The sequence below is a fragment of the Marmota marmota genome, unplaced genomic scaffold, assembly GCF_001458135.2.
Source record: "Marmota marmota marmota unplaced genomic scaffold, marMar, whole genome shotgun sequence".
NCBI lineage: Eukaryota > Metazoa > Chordata > Mammalia > Rodentia > Sciuridae > Marmota > Marmota marmota.
In genome coordinates, this window is record NW_026000261.1 from 9,342,971 (window position 1) to 9,365,658 (window position 22,688).

At 34.5% G+C, this 22,688-nt stretch overlaps 1 protein-coding gene across 3 annotated transcripts in view; it reads right to left on the reverse strand.

Moving 5' to 3' along the window:
• Nucleotides 1–2,280: 2,280 nt before the first annotated feature.
• LOC107152458 (X-linked interleukin-1 receptor accessory protein-like 2) overlaps nt 2,281–22,688 on the reverse strand; it is a 635,481-nt gene continuing 615,073 nt past the window's right edge. Inside the window, exon 5 of one of the 3 annotated variants that reach the window (XM_048796877.1) lies at nt 2,281–2,622. In XM_048796877.1, coding sequence (XP_048652834.1) covers nt 2,449–2,622 — 174 coding nt within the window. In that variant the 3' untranslated portion in view covers nt 2,281–2,448. The remainder of the gene's footprint in view (nt 2,623–22,688) is intronic. The other 2 variants (XM_048796876.1, XM_048796878.1) reach the window with 2 other exon arrangements.

Here is a 22,688-nt window from a genome sequence, read left to right on the forward strand (position 1 = left end):
AAAAGACATTTTAAAGGTTCAGTACCCTGGGTCCAAATTTAGCAAGACCCTGTCTCGTTTTTTTTTTTTTAAGAAAAGGGCTGGGGATGTAGCTCAGTAGTAAAGAGCCCCTGGGCTCAAACCTCAGTACTTACCAAAAATCTAAAAAAAATAGGGGGTGAATCTCTGTAAGGGATCCAGATGAAATTTGAGTCCCACAGTTCAATTATACTAAAAGTTTAGAGCAAATAAATCAATACCTTATAAGATATACAAAAAGTGGCTGTAGCTTTGCCTTTCTAGATTCTAAAATAAAAATAAAGATGCAAATTGTTGCTATCATATTTTATTAGATCAGAGTGTAAAGGAGATTTGGTGTTTAATTTATTATGGTTCAATTTAAACATAAACCAAATACTACAATATTACAAACTGTAGTAAATGATTGCAAAACGAATGTGTTTCCCAAGCATCTGATAAGTATTGGTGATTGTAGTCAAAGTGACAATGCCATCGCCTTTGTGCATGGTCAGCATGGTCAGATCACTTATTAATGATGTATAACTGCCTATGATTGAATATTCTACCATGAATGAGTCCAGGAAGTCTAGTTCATGTTGAGAAAAACAGAAATTAATCAAAGGCAAATATTTGGAATTTGGGATTGGCCTGATTGATATGATAGTTATTTTTTAAAAGCCCATGAGAATGGAACACACCTTGGTGCCCTTCAACAGATGAATGGATAAGAAAAACTGTAGTGTATATACACAATGGAGTATTACTCAGCCATAAAAAGGTTGACTTTATGACATTTATAAGTAAATGGATGGACCTGGTGATTAGCATGATAAGTGAAATAAGCCAGTCCCCCCCCAAAAAAAGGTTGAAAATTTTATCTGACATGTGGAAGCTAACCCACAATAATGGGGAGGGGGGAAGAACAGATATTCAGTGGATTAGACAAAGGGGGATGAAGGGAAGAAAGAAGAAATAGGAAAAGGGAAGACAGAAGAATGAATTTGAAATTATTTTCCTATGCACATATATGAATACACCATAGTGAATCCCATCATCATGTATATCCATAAGAATGGGGTCCCAACTAGAATAAGATGTATTCCATGCTTGTATAATTATATCAAAATTAATTCTACTGTTATGTATAACTAAAAAGAACCAACAAAAATAAATTTTAAAAAGTCCATGGGGGGAAGAACAGCCATTCTAATCCAAAGAACTATTTAAACTTTCACAGAAGGTGCTCTCCAAATTCAAACTAAAGTAAAACTGTCGTTTATTATGATAGAGAGTGGACAAAATGTGTGTACACTCTCACTTAAAATTTTGGAAAGGACAAAAAAAACCCCAAATTTAAATACACATATGGGTTTTAGCACTGAATTCAGCAAGTATTAATACAAGTTGACTGATTTTTAAACTACCCCAAGAGATCTTCCAGACATAAAAAAAAAGAAATATAGAAGAAAAATGTATTCCTACCCTTAGCAATGCCATGATAATTAACTACCTGGTTGATGTCAACATTAGGTGATTAAACAGGTAATGCCCAAATACATTAATCATAAATAAATCAATGTAATCAATATTGCAATTGTCTTAATAATTTCAAAGTTCATCATAGCTCAGATTTTATCCAAAATACAAATGTGTATATGTATATATACAAACATACACATGTGTGTTTTAAAATCATATGTATTTGAAGTTCATATGTATTTGAAGTATACAGCATGACATTTTAATATACACATATATATGGTGACTTGATTACTGTAGTCTAGAAAATTAACTTATCTATCTCATAAAGCTATTTTTTCACTTTTTTGTGTTAAATGTACCTGAAATCTATTCTTTCAGCAAATTTCAAGCAAACACTATAATAGTATCAACTAGTCATCATGCTATATGTTAAATCACTAGACTTATTCCTCCTACATAATCATAAATTTGTATATACCTTTTGACCTACATCTCCCTATTTCTATTTCTCTGCCCCACCTACTCTCTTGATGTATATTCGACTTTTTTCGGATTCTACATATAAGTGAGATTATTATATATTTAAAGTATTTACATAATACAGGTTGAATATCCCTAACCTGAAATCCTAAATGCTCCAAACTCCAGAACTTTTTGATTGCTGATATGAAGCCACAAAAAGAATACTCCATACTTGTCATCATGTGATGGGTCAGAGTGAAAAATACAGTTGCACTAAAATATCGTATAAACTTACCATATGGTTATATGTATGTATACATTAGGCTCTTGATCCTTAAATTAATCGTTCATATTCTACATATAGCACTTTTCAGTGAAATTTATTAATAGTATGCTTTCCAACTGTTTGATTTGCAACCAATTCTAAGTTCACAGAAAGTTGCCTCCTTGAACAAAACTCTTTCTTCCCAAATCAAGTTACATTTAGCATTTAATTTGCTGTATTTAATAGAACCAATTCCTACCTGTAACTTTCAATTCAGTTGTTCGTCTTACAAGTTTCCCTTCATACTTAAGTTCACATGTGTAATTTCCTCCATCTTCTTCTTGAACTTCCTGGATTAGAAGAGCATTTCCTTTCTGTATTATTATACTTCTCCACATTTTTGGCTTGCATTCCTAAAGAGAAAATATTTGTAAGTAAATCAAAAATAAATATTCACATCATTATATTTTCATGCTGGCAAGTTACTGCTTTCACTTTTTTTGCATTCTTCTCTTTAGTTTCAAAATAGGTAGCTAAGGAGTTAAATAAATGACCAAGCAACATCACAAATGTATATTATTTTATCTCATTCAAATATAATCACCCATCACATTAAGAGCCACTTGAAATACCTGGCACCAATAGCCAGAAGATTTATGAAGCATTCTGCAAAATTAGAAAAGCATACAAGTCCCCTAAATGTAAGAGATGTAGAGTAGAACCTTAAAAGTTGCTAAATATATAATGTCCTGTTTTTTTTGTACTTGACATGGGTATTTCCTAAGATTCCTAAGAGGATATGGTTCACTTAGACATTTAGCTTACTCCAGGGGGGTCTTAAGCATTATTAAACATTCATAAAATGCTTTTTATTTGGCAAGGAAGTTTATAATTCTTTCATTAATCCCGCCTTATTGTAAAACTAATACAAATACTCCAGAGCCTCCCTCCTTGTGGTCAAGATATCCATTATGAGGCTACAAGAAAGCGTCTAGAAAATTTGGTTGAAAGAATTCTCTAGAAATGCAGCTAGGGGGAATAAGGATGTGCATTGAAAAAAATCATCCACTTATTTTGTATGCTCAGTGACCAGAGAATATGGTTTGAGTTTTGAAGCCAATTTGTTTTACTCCTCTGATGGGAATGTGAGCAAGTCTTACTACTGGGATTGGACTACCTTAGAAAGGAATGCATAACACTTTTGCAGACATTGACACTTTTCCAGAGAGTGACAAGCAATAACAAATTATGTAAGAATATTCAAGAATTTTTGACCATGTGGCATTGTCTTTAGCAACAACTTCAGTCAACTTTGACATACTGTCCCAGTCTGTCTATTACTTACCACAAATTTTCAACCAAAGTGATAACCAAACACTATACAAATATCAGTGACAGCATAGGGGATAGCTGTGAGGGAGTGCTAAACAAGGCAAAAATATGTTATAATCTAAATTATGATTCTCTTAATTGAGGTAAGAAATTGTGAGGCAGAGTAATTGGACAATAGTAAAAAGCACTTTCCACTTTCTCCATTACAGCATTTACAGTATCTGCATCTACTCCTGTTCAACCACACCATCCTCAATACATCCTAAGTGTTCACAGAAAGTTAGAATCTATGCTGACTCTCTAGCCTCAGATGTGTCTGTGTGTAAATGATTTGAGAGAGTAAATGCTCATATTAGTGTTTGACCATAACAATTTTTCTTCTGTTTGCAGGAGTTTTGACAAGAAAACACAAAAACCAGCACTTAAGTTCACAGGTATAATATTTAAGAGATACACTTGCTTTATGTCCAGTACAACTACCCACACACATTTTCAGAGAGTAAATAAAAGTAATATTATGGAGAACATCTAGATATAAGATTGCTTTACTCCCTAGGGTCTTCCGGAAGAACAGTTAAGGGTTTGTCTGAAATTATATTACATACCATGTCTGGCAAGGTTTATCACCTATATGAGATTTGCTTCTGAGTTAAACCTTGGGATATAAGGTTTCTGGGAAAATGAAGAAAAAAGTCTGAACAGAGAGGAAAAAACAGCCCAGCTGCCACTGTCGTCATACAATAATAATCCACAATTATTTTCGCATTGCTTCCAACTCTGATAGCCTCAGATTTCTAAAGAATCATTCTGAAGGTCATTAAACAAAAATATGGTCCCTCTGGGCATTTTGAGAGGAAAGGAAAATGAAAACTGAGCTGAGGGTAGGCAAATGAGCCCACATACTCATTTTATTCAAAGATAAATGTTATTGTTTTCTCATGTCATTTGGTGGCAAAGTCCATATGCAATTAGTTCTAACCATTTTCATTTTCCCTGCTCACTGTTTTGAATTTCTCCCAGGAAGTAAAAACTAAAGAATGTATAAGCATTAGAAATAACTCCTGACAAAGAACTGCCAGGAATATTTATATGTTCTTTGAGACAGATCTAGATAATCCAATGTGGCAACTTTCCAAGTCCCCACATCCAGGTTTATAAAGGATTATTTGTATCCAATAGGTTTGTTTTTTGTTTTGTTCATTTTTTTTTTCTGAAAACTGTGGCATAAGAATATGCCACCTTCAGGTTACCTCTAACCCTCTGGATACAATGTTGTACAGATGAAGAAGAAAACCGCCTTTAGGTTGAAGATACCTCTAGGTTAAAAACCAGAGTTCACCCAAGTTCTGTGATCATGAGAAAATTTGCTTAACTTCCTTAGGTCTCAATTTCCTACTCTGCAATTTGGTGATAATACTAATTACCATATGAGCAGTCAGAACCTAGAGGCTTGCAGGATTTATTCATTATATCTTGTTGGGCAGCACTATATATAGCAGTCATCCAGCACAGAAATTGCTTTTATTTCTAAACCTTTCCAGTCCTGGATCATGTCTCTCCAGAACCTCTGACTGTAGATGGTAAAAATTGGTGCTAATGGACTAATCATATAAAAATAAATCTTCACTAATTGGTTAACTATCCACCAGCAAGATGATACTTTAATGCAGTGCATTAAAAGTTCTTTATATCTATGTGTTTTCATTAAAACATACAGATCCTAAGAGGCCACTCCAACACTAACCTTAGCAGGTAGTATCAGGAACTATATTTTGGTCAGAAGAACCTTTAAATTACCTCTCCCTTTATTCCATGTAGATGATCATCCTGATACTTACTTTCATCTACCATTCACAAAGTTACTTTTTTGGCCATTCTACTAAGGTCTGGATGTGTCTATATAGAAGTTCAGATGTTTTTCAGGCCCTTAAACCCATTATTTGCAATGTTTCTTCCTATGTGACTGGCTATTAAGCTTAAAAGTTGTCTCTGCTTTTCTCCTGACTCTTATCTTCCTAGTGGAAAATCAATGTCACCATACCTTACTGCCCCAGACTTGTTGAGAGATTAATTCTGACAGCCTGTTAGGCAAAGAAGTTTGAAGTACATAGGCCAAGTCTCAAAATGGTTGTTTCTCTGAGACTAGGACATCTCTCAAAGACTCAACTATGTGCAAGCAGATAACATTGGCCTCAATGTGCAAATTCCCTACTATTCATTGCCCCGAGATTATTAAAATAAATTTTATCAACTTGAAGATTGAGGACCATTTTTTATGAAGTTGCCTATATTTAACAAGCAACTTCATTTAGTGCTCTGACCATTCACAGAGCAGTTTGTTATACATATCCTTGCTTGGCTAACTTAATGGCAATATGTAAAGCCCAGGTTCTTTCCTTCCCTTTTTCTTTGGGTGGCAGACATCCCATGACAGAAGTTGCTGAACCCTGAATACACAACAAAAACATTTATTGACCAAGACCATTGAAGTGAAATATTGCCAGACATATTTCGATATGGGAGTTTCCACCTTGAATATTAACGACTGAACTCAGTCTAATTATGAGATACCACCTTCATACTCACAGGTGCTTTTTAATCCATTTGACTTGTGGTTGTGGTTGCGTTTGTGCCATTCACTACACACAACTCATTCCTCATGATAAGTATATTAAAAAGATTGATTTAAATATTTCTTCTGGTTCTGAGTATCACAAAGCAGCTGCACAACCACAAGCCAATCAACTTCAGATCCCCAAAGCACTTCTGTTTGAATACCAACACCCAGGATTTCAGAACAATTTCTCCCTTTTCCTCTAGAGTCTATCCTATCCCTTGAGGCACTCATATATGTCTAACACACTTTAGGGAACCAAACTTTCTGCAAGTTGAATATGGAAGAGATAGTTAGAAACCCAATTGTAAATTAGGTATTAACCTTGCTGTTAAGGCTTGAATATATGGTGTTCCCCAAAAGTTCCTGTGTTAATTCAGGAATATTCAGAAGTGAAATGATTAGATGAGAAGAACTGCAGTCTAATCAGTCCATTCTAATTTGAATAGATCAACTTGGTAGTAAACTGTAGGCAGGTAAAGTGTGATTGAAGGAGGTAGGTCATTTCAGGGGGTGTGCCCTAAAGGTTTCATCTTCCCTATAGGCTCTTCCCCTTGTTCTTTCTGCTTCCCAGACACCATGTGGTGAGCAATAATCCTCCACTATGCTCTTTTTCATAATGTTCTGCCTCACCTTGGGTCCAGAGTGATGGATTTGGCTAACCATAGACTAACACTCTGAAGCTATGAACCAGAATGAACTTCCCTCCTCTTAAGTTGTTCTTGTCAGGTATTTTGGTTATATAAATGCAAAGCTGACTAGCATACTTGCCCCTTTTAGCCCTCTCTTTAATCTATTTACCTGGGATAAACGACTCCAAGGAGTCCTTCCCTGCCCAATCTGTACTTCTCCAACTCTATCTTTGTAGCCTTAATGTTAAGATTGGGAGCTGTATTAGTCAGTTTTTCATGGCTGTGACCAAAATACCTGTCACAACTTAAAGGAAGAAAATTTATTTGGGCTCAGTGTTTCAGAAGATTTGTCCATCATTATCTGGCTGGCAGAAACATCATAGTGGCAGGGCAAGGCAGAGAAAAACTGCTCAGTGCATGGCAGCTGGGAAGCAGAGAGAAAGAGAGGAAGGGGCTGGGGAGAAGGTATATCCCTCCAAGGCACATTCCCAGTGATCTACTTCCTCCAGCGTGGTCCTACCTCCCAATAGTCCATCCAGCTATCCAGCTAGCCAATCCACTGAGGAGGTCAGAGCTCACATGATCAAACTACTACCTAAAAACCCCACCTCTGAACCTTCAATACATGAGCTTTTAGAGTACAATCCAGATCCAAACTATAATTGTAGTCCACAGTCATTAAACTAATAAAGTCTAGACTCAAACACTTGGACCAGAATCCCAAGTTCTATATTATTGAACATGCTATTAAGTCAATGTAAACCTCAGTTGCTTCATCTATAGAAAACAGATGGTGATATTCTTTACCAACTGAGATGATTATAAGTATTAAATGAGGTAATATATATAAATGCTCTGTAATATAAGGTATCATATGCTAAAATCACTCAAGAAATATTAAATATTATTCTATTATTGTTCATTCCCTGGTAGTCTGTTTTAAGATTATATAAGCATCCATTATGACATATGAATTATCATAAAGAATTAATGTGACTTACATTTCTGGAGGAGTCTAGAGGCAATACTGTAACCCAAAGTTATAATACTATGCTGGGATCAACTTCAGTTTCCAGTCTGACATGTAAGTAGCCTAGAAGGCATCACCACCATTCTCACAGTAAGAAAAAATGCTGAAAAAAAACCCTGAAAATTGACAACTCTTCTCAGAACCATCAAGTAACAGATGTTACAGAGAAAACTCCCACCTACCCTACTTAAAATTAGAGAGACAGGACAATACATAGATTCACAGCTCACTAGGAACAGAACTGCAGAACTGCCTTGCTGCAGCCAGCATCTGGCATGAACACCAGCCCTGTCTAGCTTTTAAATTGGAGAAAGAAAAATAGCCAGCTCCAGCTCCCCTAAACTTCCTGTCCAATTAGTGAAGGATGAGAATAAAGATGAGAAGTAGTTGTGGAGGTAATAGCCCAGACACAAGTCAGGGCAAAAGACAAAGACCTAATCACATAACTATAGTACACTTTCCCTTGCCCTATACCTTACCAACACATTCAGAAGGCTTTTGTCTAATAATATGGGTTTAACATTGAAAGAATTGTACAACTCAGGCCTTATCAAGGAATAAGTCTCTAGAAAAAAAATAAAGACAACAGGACAGTAAAAAATAAGGAAATCAGAGAAAATTTTCACCCCTAATACCTCCAATTATAACAGATAGTAGACACATTCTAACTCTTAGCCAGAAAAAAAAATATAAAGGATTAGGATTATTTGCCTCAGAGTCTCTTACCAGTCAGTACATCATGTATGGCTTTCAACCAAACATTACAAGGAATACCAACACACACACACACACACACACACACACACACACACGCACATTTGAAAAGAAAGAAAGTATCCACACTAGATTGATCTGGCAGAGATTTTATATTTTACCAGACAGGAAATTTAATAAGTATGATTAAAATGTTCATGACTCTGAAGGAAAACATGGACGACATGCAAGAAGAGATAGATAATATAAACAGAGAAATGGAAATTTCAGAAAGAATCAAAATTGAATGGTACATATCAAAACATTGGAAAAGAAATAAAGAATGCTTCTGATGGACATATTAGTAGAGCAACTGTGGAAAGAGTCACTGAGTTTGAAGATAATGTCAATAGAAACTTTCTAAACAGAAAAGAAGGAAAAAAGAATGAAAAAATGGGATAAAATATCCAAAAATTGTAGGACAAATACAAAAGTGTAACAATGATAAAGGGAATAAAAATAGTAGAATAAGAAGAGAAATAACAAAAAAAATATTTGAATTCTAATGTTGGTTGATTCATTTATTACAGCAGCCTTGGTATGGGCAAAGAATGTTGTTTATGTAGTTATGATGAACATTTGAGCTGAGTTTTAATAATATATAAAATATAGGCAAGTAGGACATATCAGACAGAAAAAAAAATAACATGTATAAAAAGAAGTACTCAGAAGCGAAAAAGCATGAAAACAAACAAAATTGTAAATGCTTTTTCTCTGTTGGGAGTGACTATGTCCAGATATAAAAAAGCCCTAAGTCCCATCCTAAGATTCAGGGTTCAAATCCTAGAATCCTAGTGCCTCTGCCACTGTGTAGCTTATCTCAAAGGGCTATTGATTAATTCTGGTAATACAAGAAGATATTTGGTACAATGTCAGGCCCTGTAAACACTTGATAGAAAACAGCTGTCAGCTAAATGGTTTTATAGACTCTACTGGAGTTCATTAAATAGCAGTATCCCTTGATCAGATGTACATTCTAAAAGATCATTCTTGTGGTTATATAGAAGATATACTAGAAGAAGTACACTGCTTAAGAAGTTTTGATTTGCTTTGATGAGTTTTTATCTATTATATGCCATTAAGGTTATAATAAAAGTCTTCTAAGCATGTGTTCTTATAATAATTTGGGAAATATTAATAGCAAACTCTTAAAATTTGAAAAATTTAAAGCATATCTATTGAAAGACAGTAAAGGTAGACAAAAACTAATCATGTTGATAAAACCAGAAAATATGAAATCAAAACCCAATCTTAAAACACCTTTGTCCCCAATCAACATAACTGGAAACAACCCAAATGGCCATGAACCAGTGGCAAATGGTTAAACAGTGGTACAAATATACAGTGGAATACTAGTAATACCACTTAGCAATAGAAAGGAAGGAACTATTGCTACATGTCATAATATAGATGAATCTCAAATGCATTATGCTAAAGAAAACATGCCAGACACAAAAGCTATATATCATGTAATTATATAATATTCTGTAAATGCCAAATTATAAGAATAGAAAGCAGATGAAATTTTAAACAAGGACAGTTGCGAGAGGAGAAGATTAAGCATAAAAAGACATGGAGGAACTTGGAGTGATAGAAATGTTCTAAATCTTGATTGTGGTATATATTTTTCAAAACATAGAGAATCAAACTGTACATGTAAAAGGGATGAATTTTTCATTTGTAAATTATACAGAATAATATGGCATAAAATAACTCAACCTTAAATTCCCAATTAGAGTCTCAGATATCTTATTAACTATTACTGACTTTTGTGCAATTTTTCTATTTCTGTCATTGCAACAAATATCAAATAAGGACTTTAGTCATGAATTTTTATCACATGTCTAGGATATAAAGAGATATTATTGCATCTAATTTACATGTTGAGAAATTTAAGCCTAGGAACATTATTTATCCATTTTAATGATACTATGCTGACCAGAATGGAAGTCCTGAGACTTAAAGCACAGTGATTAACACATATATCAAATACCATTTCTTCTCATATTAACCAACACATTTTATAATTTATAAGAAGTAAATAAGCCCTTTCCCACCTAAATGATGTAAGTAGGAATAAAAACAAGGACAAATGGATATTAAAATGTATATATCACTGGTAGCAGTTTCAAGACGCACCAAACTAAAGCCTTCATGGGCATTTCAGTTAATTCATTTGGATAAAAGTGTCTGAAAATTCTCATTACAAGATTGTGAATTCAAGGCTAGAATATAATTTTATGTACAAAAGAAGGCATAGATTATTTTTATTATATTTCCAAACCTGATTCAAAAGCCTTAAGCATTTTGGTGAAATCTTTTTTTCTTCTTTTTTGATCAAAAAGTGTTAGTCATTTGGACTGTGGTCTTATGAGGTCACAGATGAACATTTCTTATCCCTTTAATAAAAACAACAGTCATAATATGTGAGAAGGTAAGTCAATATAAAACTCTTATCTTTAGCAATTTAACTTGTTAAAGTGAGTGATGGTATTTAATACTGTTCATTCCTAAACTCACTTTTTTGTAGGTTACTTTACAGCTCATTTGGAAATTTCTTAGAGTATATGAGTCAGATATTGAATTATTTTTTCCAAGTAAACAGTCAACTATGTCAATTCCACTTTTTAATAATTCATTATCCCCCTCTACAACCATTTCTTGATTCTCTATTTTATTCCATTACTCTTTTATCCTGTAATAATTTCTAAAAAATATTTTTAGTTGTAGGCCAACACAATACCTTTATTTATTTTTATGTGGTGCTGAGGATCAAACCCAGTGCCTCACACGTGTGAGGCAAGTGCTCTACAACAGAGCCACAATCCCGGCCCCTTGTTCTAAATTTACTTTATTAATCGATGCTATTTTTCAGTACTTGTTAGTGTTTGGTAGAATAAGCTCCCTCATATGAATGTTTTTTTCCAAATATTTTTGGCAATTCTCATTCACTCATTCATACATATGAACTGTGTAATCATGTTGTCAATTTTCAAAAAAAATAAATTCTACCAATTTGCAATATTTATATGTATATAAAAAGATTTAATCCTTCAACCTATCATAATTTCATTTGCAGAAACATGTTGTCACTCTCCATTAATTTAGATCAGGTCTCATTCCTTTAGTAAAATGTTTTGAGATAGGTCCCTTCCCATAATTGTTAAGTGTATTCCAAAGTGTTTTATGGTTTATCACTGTTGAAAATGAGATAATTTCACCTTTTCCTTATACATGACTAACTGATCATTGCTAGTAAAACAAAAGCTATTTAATTTTTATGTTTTTAGTAACTACCTTATTGAATTTTCTTATTCTATTTTTGTTGTTATTGTGGTTGTCGTTGCTGCCGTTGTCTAGTCTCTCAGATTTTCTAGGTATAAACTCATATAGTCTAAAATTAACATTGGAATTAATGTGACCAAACTTTCTTTTGTATATAAACGAATAGACTACTATGAATTTAACATCATATATGTCCATAAGGCACTAATTAAAATGCACATAAATAAATAGAAGAAAGATGAATAAATTATAGTAAAGGGAATGAGGGAGGGGGAGGAGAGGAAAAGGGAAAGTACTGGGGACTGAATTATAGGAAATTAAATTTTGTGCTTGTATAATTATGTCAAAATGAAACCTAATATTATCTGTAACTAACATGAACTCTTAAAAATAAAATAAAAATTAAGATTATTTTGTTTCAATTTTTCAATATTTATACAGCATATTTCATTTAGTTTTCATATTGCATCAGCCAGAACCCCCAAAAACAATGTTGAATAACAGTGATGAGAAAGAACATTTCTATCTTGTAAGTTGTAGGTATAAGAATATATGTATGTTAATAAGGATGCTCACTGTAACACTGTGCTTATTAAAAATAAGATTGGAAAAATGAATATATGTAAGTGAAAGAATAGTTGAATAAAGTAAAGTAGCTCCATCTTATGAATTATTATGCTGCTATTAAAAGTGAATTAGGTATGGGGCTAGATGTAACTAGTGGTAGAGCATATGCTTAACATCATGAGGACCTGGATTTGATCCACAGTACCAGAAAAAAATAAATCTATGGAATCAACATGGAAGGTATTTTTAATATGTTTATATGTGATGAGGAGAGCTAAAGAGTAATATGTATATTATATTCCTTTTTTCATCAAAAGAAGAGAGAGAAACATAGCAAGAGCACATGGACAAGCATAAAGCAGTATGAAAGTATATGTTATGTTTAAAATGAAGTGGAATATAAAGAAGTGGTTTTCTTCATGCACTTATAGATTGTTTTTCAAAATGATAAGGTTTTAAGTACATACACAGAGACATACAGATTGAATATTCCTTATCTGAAATACATGGGATCAGAAGTATTTTGGATGTCAGATTTTGGAATACTGCATACACATAACGAGATATCTTAAGGGATGGAACCCAAATATGAACATGAAATTCACTTATGTTTCATAAACATCTTAAACACATAGCCTGATGTTAATTTTATATAATATTTCGGGTAACTATGTATGAAGCAAAGTTTAATTATGTGGAGTTTTTCGCTTGTGTCAGGTCAACATTCAACAAATTTTGAATTTTGGAATATAATCAAATTTTGGATTTTGCATTAGAAATTCTCAACCTTTATATATTCATACACATACATATACAAACGCAGATAACAAACATTCACTTCTTTTACCTATTCTCTGAGTTTTCTAAAAAATTTAGTAAATGTCAAAAGAAAAATGGAGAAATATATTTCATTAGGTTTAAGCAAGTCACATAACCTCTTTGGGCTTCAATTTTTTCATACTTGGGTTCAATGTCTTCATATTTGAGGGATGAATTTTACTAAATGGGCTCTAAAGTCCATCTCTATGCTATTAAAATTTCTGCTATTTAATTCTACTTTGATCATAAAAAAAAAATATCTTTCTTGTTCATTTGAGTTTTTGTGGATGCTTAGTGTCACTACAGAGTCAGTCCTTAAGAAGTATTTCAGGATTTGTTTCTGGAGAACAATTTTGATAGAGAATCCTATGATGCATATGTAAATAGCAGATATGTATTTCTCATGTGTAAATAGCTGATAAATGAGAAAAGTGAAATAGCTTACAGAGGGTCACTTAACTAACAGGTGGTCAGTTAACAGTGATGCTAACTGAAAGAGTTCAGATAAAGGAGATATAGCCCCTGACCACACACCCCTTGTATTTGACTAAGATTAAATTACTCAACTGTCTTTAGGTTTTAAAATTATATTCGTCTGAAAAAAGCCCAATTAATAAATGGGCAAAATAACTAAGCAGACATTTCTGCAAACAGGAAACACAACTGGCCAAGAAAAATGTGAAAAAATGTTCAACACCTCTAGCAATCAGAGAAATGAAAATCAAAACTACACTATTATTTCATCTTAATCTAGTCAGAATGGCAATTATCAAGAATACAAATAGTAATAAATGCTGGAAAGGATATGGTGGGAAAGGTACACTAATAAATTGTTGGTGGAACTTCAAACCACCAAGACCAATCCGTAAAGTACTATGGAAATTCCTCAAAAGAATAGAACCAGCATATGACCCAGATATCCTACTCCTCTGTATTAAAAAAAAAAAAAAAAAAAAAAAAAAACCTAAAATCATCATACTACAGTGATAAAGTCACATGAATGTTTATAGCAGAACAATTCACAGTAGCCAAGTTATGGAACCAGCCCAGATACCTGTCATAGATGAATGGATTAATAAAACGTGGCATGTATACACAATGGAGTTTTACTCAGCCACAAAGAAGAATGAAACTATGGCAATTGACAATAAATGGATGGAACTGGAGAAAATCATACTAAGTGAAATAAGCCAGACTCAGAAAATCAAGGGTCAAATGTGTTCTCTCATATACGGAAACTAGAGAAAAATAAAGGGGGACTGTATATCATAAAGATATAGGAAAGATCAGTGGCCTAGAAGAAGAGAATTGAGAGGGAGGGAGGAAAGATGGGAAAGAGGAGGTAATGTGCAATTAATTTAACAAAATTATACTGTATTCATGTATAAATATAGCACAGTGAATTCCATTTTCATGTATATCTATAAAACATCAATCAAAATAAATAAATAAACAAGTGAAAGGAAGACCAGTAGAGTAGAGGAAGGAGAATAGAGGGAGGGAGAAGGGGCCAGAGTGGGGAGCACCATGGACTGGAATGTAGTAAATGAAATTCCATGTCTATATGATTTTGTTTACCCCAACTAGTTGGGTTATTATGTTTAACCCAAATATTATGTATAACTATAATTCACTAATAAAAAAATTGTGTGTCTCTGTGTGTGTGTGTTTATCTGTGTCACAATTTATGGGGAATTAAATCAGAGTTTCCAAATCAGTGGGCCACAGCACTCGGGTGCTACACAGGGGTTAGTGTTGTATAAACACATTGATTCCCTGTTTTGCAGTTCTAAATCAGTCAGAAAGGACCTGGAACAGCTCTAGCACTCATGACACATTACCCAATCACTTCGTTGTGCCATATTATCACGTTCTAAGCATGCTATTATATAAAAAAGATTTGTGAAAGACTTGTTGACTATTATATACCATGAAAATATTAATCAATCCTCTATATTTAAACTTTTCTTTGCAAAGACTCATATTTATGGTTAAAAAAAAGGTGTGTCTGTTGCACTTTTCCTCAATACAAGATGTTACTGGTCACAAGTATATCTGTTCTTTACATGTTTTCATTGATATAGTTCCTTCCTGGAGAGTTGAAAACTTGTTTATGTATCATCCTCCACAAGAACAGGGAAATATGTTTATTTTGGTCAGTTTCATATTCATTGTACAAATTAATTAATTAGTTTGTACTAAACCATATATTCTCAAACAATACCAATTTTAACTAATGGCAAATATTTGAAATTAGATCATTGTGGCAAGTAAAAGGATTCAAATTGGCATCATGGACCTCATTAACACCAGGATACCATCTAAGGTCAAACAGACAAACTTCAAAGTGTATATTTCTATTTTCATGGCTGGTGTTCTATTAAGGTTAGAAGATTCTTTGGTTTAGAAATAGGATAAAGGGGCTCACTCTATACACTATTGTGACAACATCATGCTGAGTTAATAAAGAGGTAGTTTCAAATGCTCTTAGTTCAATAAAGAAAATAATCTTTAACTCCTATTTCTAAAATGTTTTTAAAAACACATTATTGAATATTATGCTCTAACATCTAACTTCCATTCATGTAGTGTCAGGAAGAACTTCTAAAAGAATAGCCCTTCTCCTTACCTCCTTTTGCTAATGGATGAAGCTCAGATAGAGGATAAATATAGTCATCTTATACATGTCCCTTGCATTCCACAGACATGCAGAATTGGCTTATCCATCTTTATAAACACATCCCCAGTGATTCACTTCTACCTTTCGGAATGGTGGTTTTTCAGAGGTTGACCATTGCATATTTCAGACAGTCTTGCAAATCCAAAAGAGAAGATGAATGATATAATCTAATTAAAGAGTAAATAAACAGTAGAGATAGTTGAAAAAGAAACTAGTTTAAAGATTATACATGTTTGAAAAGATGGCTGGGGAAAAATTATGCAAAACATACTTTTCAGTGTTAAAATACTTGAGATAAAATACTAGACATATCTAACTTTGGATGTGTACCAGAATGAACTCTGGACAAATGGATCCTCCCCTTTATATTGCTGTAGCCCAAGAAAATTGCTTCTTGGACAACCAGGTGGGGAATACACAGACTGCAAAGCACATAGAGAAGATTATCCAAATATTGACTATATGTGGAAATATTTTTCTAATACATCAGAATATCTTCTCAGATTTATTTGAAACACTGTATATGAACCAAGTGATAAAATATATTCTTAAGTTTCAGGGACTATGTTTTAACTTTATATCCTGACCTCTTTGTATCTTACAGTGGGTAAGAAGGTAGGGCCACAGGCCAAACTGTAAGTCACAAACTGCTCTGTGACTTTTGCTAAGTCACTTAACTTGTCTGAGTCTCTCTCCAGTTACCTCTTCCATAAAATGGGGATAATAATATATAACTTATATGGTAGTTATTTCTTTAAATATTTATTTTTAGCTATAGATGGACATAATATCTATATTTTATGTTTTTTAATGTGGTGCTGAGGATCAAACCCAGTGCCCCATGCATGCTAGGCAATCGCAGTACCTCTGAGCCACAACTCCAGCCCCACTTATATGGTAGTTCTAAAGATTGAGTTCATCCATCTAAACATTTAAAATATAGAATAGCATGTGAGAAGTATTCAATAAATGTTATATATCATTTTGATTATTACTTATCAATGATGAAATGTTACATAAATATTAAATATAAAATATTAAATATTAAAAAACAGAAATATTAAAATAGTTGTTGTGTAAAATCTTCCAGTGATTATCTCCCACAGACACACACGTTTAACTGCTACATACCCACCAAACAAGAGGTAAGATACCTTAGAGCCTGCTTTAAATATTACAAAACAAAAGACAAATTACATTGAAGATAGCAGAAAGAAATTGTCCACATCACCTTCCTTCAACTTGAAGCAGCATAGCATAGAGACACCTTTCACATAGGGGAGGTAAAAAGATTTATGCTCAGGTCCTAGAACTGAAATCCCAGTCCCAGGCCCACCACAATGATTCCTGGTACAGGCAGAGATCCATAACCCCTCCTGACAGTATAATACTAACAGACTGAGCCAATGAAACTATGACAGTTAGGTAGCAAATAGACTGCCGCCACTACCCTTCCTCATCTTGGGCGGCTGACTGAGGAGCAAGAATTGTAATCTAGTACAAGACTTATCTTGGAGCTCTGTGCAAGGCTTGTCTCAGTGAGACCTAGCAGCATATAGAAACCAACAGCCATATATCCAGGTAAGAGCTCACAAACAGATCCTGCAGATCTGGCCTGGCATTAGGCAGAGACCTATGTACTAGCAGGACAGACTCCAGTTTTGGCCTGCACCATGATCATGGTGTAGTGGGCCTGTGACATACCCTCCTCCTCCATGATACTGTGCAGATCACTGTGGTTGGGAAACCCAGCACAATCCAGCTTAGTGTCAGCTTAGATGGTCAAAGGACTGCCTTAACCAATACTACCCCAATTTTGAACAGCACAATGAAGAGCAATACCCTATTTGCTGGAAGTAGGACAGCATAATAAGCACTGAACTTTTCCCTGAAACTTATTGCCAGGCTAGTAAAACCTAACACTGGGCAAATGCTAACAATCCCCTGCCCACAGCCTGCCTGCAGAAGGAGCCTCTAGAACAGCTCCAGTGCTGGGGAAGAAACATGAACCCAGTTTGTTAGATTTCTATTCCAACCAGAATCACCTGGTATCTCATTGTAATGGTATTGGGCCATGAGTCCAACTCAGCAATTGGCAACCCATAGTAACTTGGTTTTACTCCTTCCCTAGTGCTGTGCTGGTTTTAGCAGGCCATAGGATTAGGATATGACACAGCCTGGCATCACTGGTGGCCACAAGTGTGGCATAGGAGCCTGGGAGTAGTTAATCCATAGTGATTCTACCCAGGCTACACAGAATCCCACAGTCTATAGCCATGGCTGGTGACTGTTGACTAAGTATCTGGGCTTACCCTGGAACACACTACTCTTTCTAGGTTCATTTTGATTAAATATAGATTTGGGACAAACCTGGGCTTAGATTGCCCTCTAGTGCTGAAATAGTGCTAAAACACTAGTAGTATACTCAAGGCAAACCTGGACCTGGGTGCCATCCAGTGATGAAATAGTGGTAATGACTACAGTCTCAGAGAAAAAAAAGCAGCCTGCTTAGAATTTCTGGAAGAACAGGCGGAAAGCCAGATTAGGAAGACTGGAATGAATACCTAATTCTTCAATGCACAGACAATATCATGCCAATAAGCATGAAGAGCTTTCAGGAAATCTTGATCTAATCTGCTACTCAAAATAAAGCATAAGAAACTGACCAAGCAATGATCAGTATGGGAGAACCCCCAGAGAACCTGAAGCAACTGTTTTGAGAAAACTCAGTGAACTGGAAGAAAACACAGAAACATTTTAATATTCTAATAGAAAAATTTAAAAATGGGAGTAAATAAATATCAAATAGAATTTCTTGAGCTGAAAAATACACTCAGGGAAATTAAAAACACAACAGAAGGAATTAATAGCACAATAGATTAAACAGAAGAAAGAATCAGTGAGCTCAAAGGCAGGCTGTTTGAAAATATAGTCAGAGGAGAAAAAAGAACAAAGATAAGTCTAGAAAGCTTATGGGAACTTTGGGACACTATTAAAAGAGCAAATATTTGGGCAACTGGGGTCCAAGAGGGAATTGATTATGCCAAAGTGATAGAAATCTTATTCAAATAAATAATAAGAAAAAATGTCCGAAACCTAGACAAGTATAGGAAGGTCAAATGTCACCAAATTTCACATAAACAAAATGGATTGGAAGAATTATTGATGTTAAAATATCTACAAAGTCATCTACAGGTTCAATGGAATCCCTTTCAAAATGCGTGCACACACACACACACACACATGCACACACACACATACACAAACACCCCAAATACCCAAAGCCATCTTGAATAAAACAGAACAAAGCAGGAGGCATTGCACTACCTGACTTCAAAATACATCAAACTATAGTACTCAAAATAGCATGTTACTAACACACACACAAGGCAATAGGACAGAATTAAGAGATTACTAGTAAACCCACACATTTATAGACAACTATTTTTGATAAAGGTGCTAAGAACATGCATGGAGAAAAACATAGCCTTTTCAATAAATTGTATTAGGAAAATTGGATATCCAAATGCAAAAGAATGAAACTAGACTTCTATGTCTCACCAGTTATATAAATCTACTTAAAATGGATTAAATACAGAAATGTAAGACCTGAAACTATGTAATAACAAGAGAAAGTGTTTTAGGACATTAGAGTGAAGAGACAAGCTACAGAATGAGAAAATATTTGTAAACTGAATGTCTGACAAGGGGTTGATATCCAGAATATATAAGGAACTCCAAGAATTCAAGAGCAAAAAAAAAGTTTGATTGAAAATGGGCAGTAGACCTACATTTTCTTTAAAAAAAAGGAAAAAGGAAGACATAAAAATGACAATCACGTATTTGGAAAACTGCTCAGTATCATTAATAACCAGGAAAATCCATATCAAAAACACAACGGTATATCATCTCACTCTAATAAGAATGGTCAATATCAGAAAAGTAAAAACACCAAGTCTTGGTCATGATATGAAGAAAAGAATCTTTATACACTACAGGTGTGAATGTCAATTAGTACAGCCATTATGAAAAACAGTTTGAAGTTTCCTCAAAAGTTAAAAATAAAACTACCATATGATCTAGCAATCCCACTTCTGGAATATTCAAAGGAAATAAAACAGTATGTTGAAGGGACATCTCTATCCCTATGTTCATTGCAGCACTAATCACAGTAGCCACGAACTAGGAGAAAAAAAGAAGGATATATCAACTGATGAACAGATAAAGAAATGTAGCACACATACACAATGGAAAAATTATCCAGCCATAAAAGGAATAGAATCCTGTCAGTTGTGATAACAAGGATGGAACTAGAAATCACTATGTGAATTGAAATAAGCCAGGCACTGAGAGAAAAGTATAAATGATCTCACTCATATGTGGAATCTAAAATGTTAATCTTCTTTTTTTGGGGAGGGGGGCAGGGAACTAGGAATTGTACCCAGGGGTGTTTTACCACTGAGCTGCAACCCCCGTCCATTTATTTATTTCTTCAATCATTCATTCATTCATTCATAATTTTGAGACAGGGTGTAGCTAAATCACTGAGAGTGGCCTTGAGCTTGATCTCCTAATAGTTAAAGATAGAAATGTGGCTACCAGAACCTGGAGAAGGTAAACAGGAATGATGAAAGAGGTAATGTTAATCAATGTGTACCAAGTTATAATTAGATAGGAACAAGAAGTTCTGATGTAGTATTATTGCATAGTAGTATGATTATAGTAAACAATAAGGTCTTATACATTTCAAAATAACCAGGAGAAGGGACTGAGAGTATAGCTCAGTGGGGGAGTTCTTATCTAACAAGCAGAAGGCCCTGGGTTCAGTCCCCAGCACTGATAAAACCAAAAACAAAATAGCAAAACAAAATAAGTAGAAGAGAGGATTTTTTAATTTTCTCATCACAATTAAATGATAAATGTTTAAGGACATAGATACATTTAACCTGATTTACACATTACATATACATGATGTATATGAGTATCAAAACATCACATCTTGCCCCATTAATTTGTACATTTTTTATGTTTTCATATATCAGTTTAAAATAAATTTAATAATAAAAGCAAATTTTAAACATTATTATTCTGGAAATGCATTTTCCTTCTCCATTGTTGCTCTATTTGTAAAAATTGAGTGGTAGCATTTCCCAAGGAATAAATTGCTTTGGTATGTAATGATAACAGTGATGTCTAGAGATGTGAGGAAAAGGGAAGAAATAATTTAGCAGAAAGATACAGAGATGAGATAGAAGAATGAATTCATATGTAAGGAGGCTGATGACCTGGAATTTACCTCAAACTGGTATATCTTGGGCAGGTCAAATTCCCTTCCTCACCTATAAAATTGAAATAAAACCATCTTACTCTCTTTTTGCCTGATCCTTAGCACCAGCACTAAATTTTACAGAAGTGCCAATGATCAAAGCTGGTTCATTACAGAAAAGAGTAGTAATTAATAAAATGGACTCTGGAGCCACACTGCCTTGAATATAAATCAAGTTTTGTTTGCCATGTAACTTTACATCTAAGCCCCGATTATTTTCTCTATTAAATGCATACAATAGTATTCTCCATACAGAATTGCATTGAGATTGAAATAAGATGATGCATAAACCAATCTTAGCTCAGTGAATGCCACATAATAGTGCTTAATAAATATGAAGGAGGGAAATGATCACATGAAGGATCACACTAGCCAGGCATGATGGCACACACTTATAATCCCAGGGGCACAGGAAGCTGAGGCAAGAGGATTGAGAATTCAAGATCAGTGTCAGCAAATTAGCAAGGCACTCAACAACTTAGTGAGACGCTGTCTCAAAATAAAAAAATAAAAAGGGCTGGGGATGTGGCTCAGTGGTATAGCACCCTGGGTTCAATCCCAGTGCCCCCCTCCCCAAAAAGGATCACCCTAAATTATAAGTCTATGTATAATAAATATAATGACCCTTTTTAATATGCCACAAGATTGTCTTCATTAAGAAAAAAATAAAAGGAATATGTCAAAGTGAAGAACATGCTCTTGTGGCTTATTGGTAAATTTCATCATGTATGAACATGTAGAGGCTTCCAAATGTAAAATCACCCAACAGCTGTGGGAGTTAGGGTTTAGGTTTCCCTGCAAACTGAGAGTCAGTGGAATCCTAGAGAAACAACCTACTATAGCTCTTTAAGTATTGTTAGGGTCCAACAATGCACGTAGCATCTGCACACAAATTCTTCTTGGTCACCTCCAGCTGTCATACATAAAAACTGTCAACCTCTGTGGCTCAGAACCAGCATGGACTGCTCAGTCCTGCTACAGGACCACAGGGCAGAATATAATATCTGGACTCATATGGTTGCTCTCGCCTTGTCTACTGGATCCACTCTCTGTCCTTGTCTTTCCTACTTTATGCCTAGAAAAGCTGAAGATTATTGATTGCATCTACCATCTTTGCTTCTGATTTCTCTTTGAGTTCAAACTGGGGAGGCAATTAGCAGAAAACCAGAGAGTAGGAGTTAAGAAAGATTAAGGTCTTTATCCTGCTCCTTCCCTCCCTCTTCCACCTTCACATGTTCCTCTAAGGCTACAAATCTTGATAGGCCCTCTCTATTCTTCCTAGGTTCCAGTGACATTGATACTTCCCCTTACCAGTATAGGCTAGTGGAGTGAATTTAACAGCCTCCCAGAGTTGGTTCCCTCAACTCTGCCCATATCTCTGTAAATAAATATTTCATTCAACTCTCTTCAATTCAACTTTCACTGAGTGTAGCTTATTTCC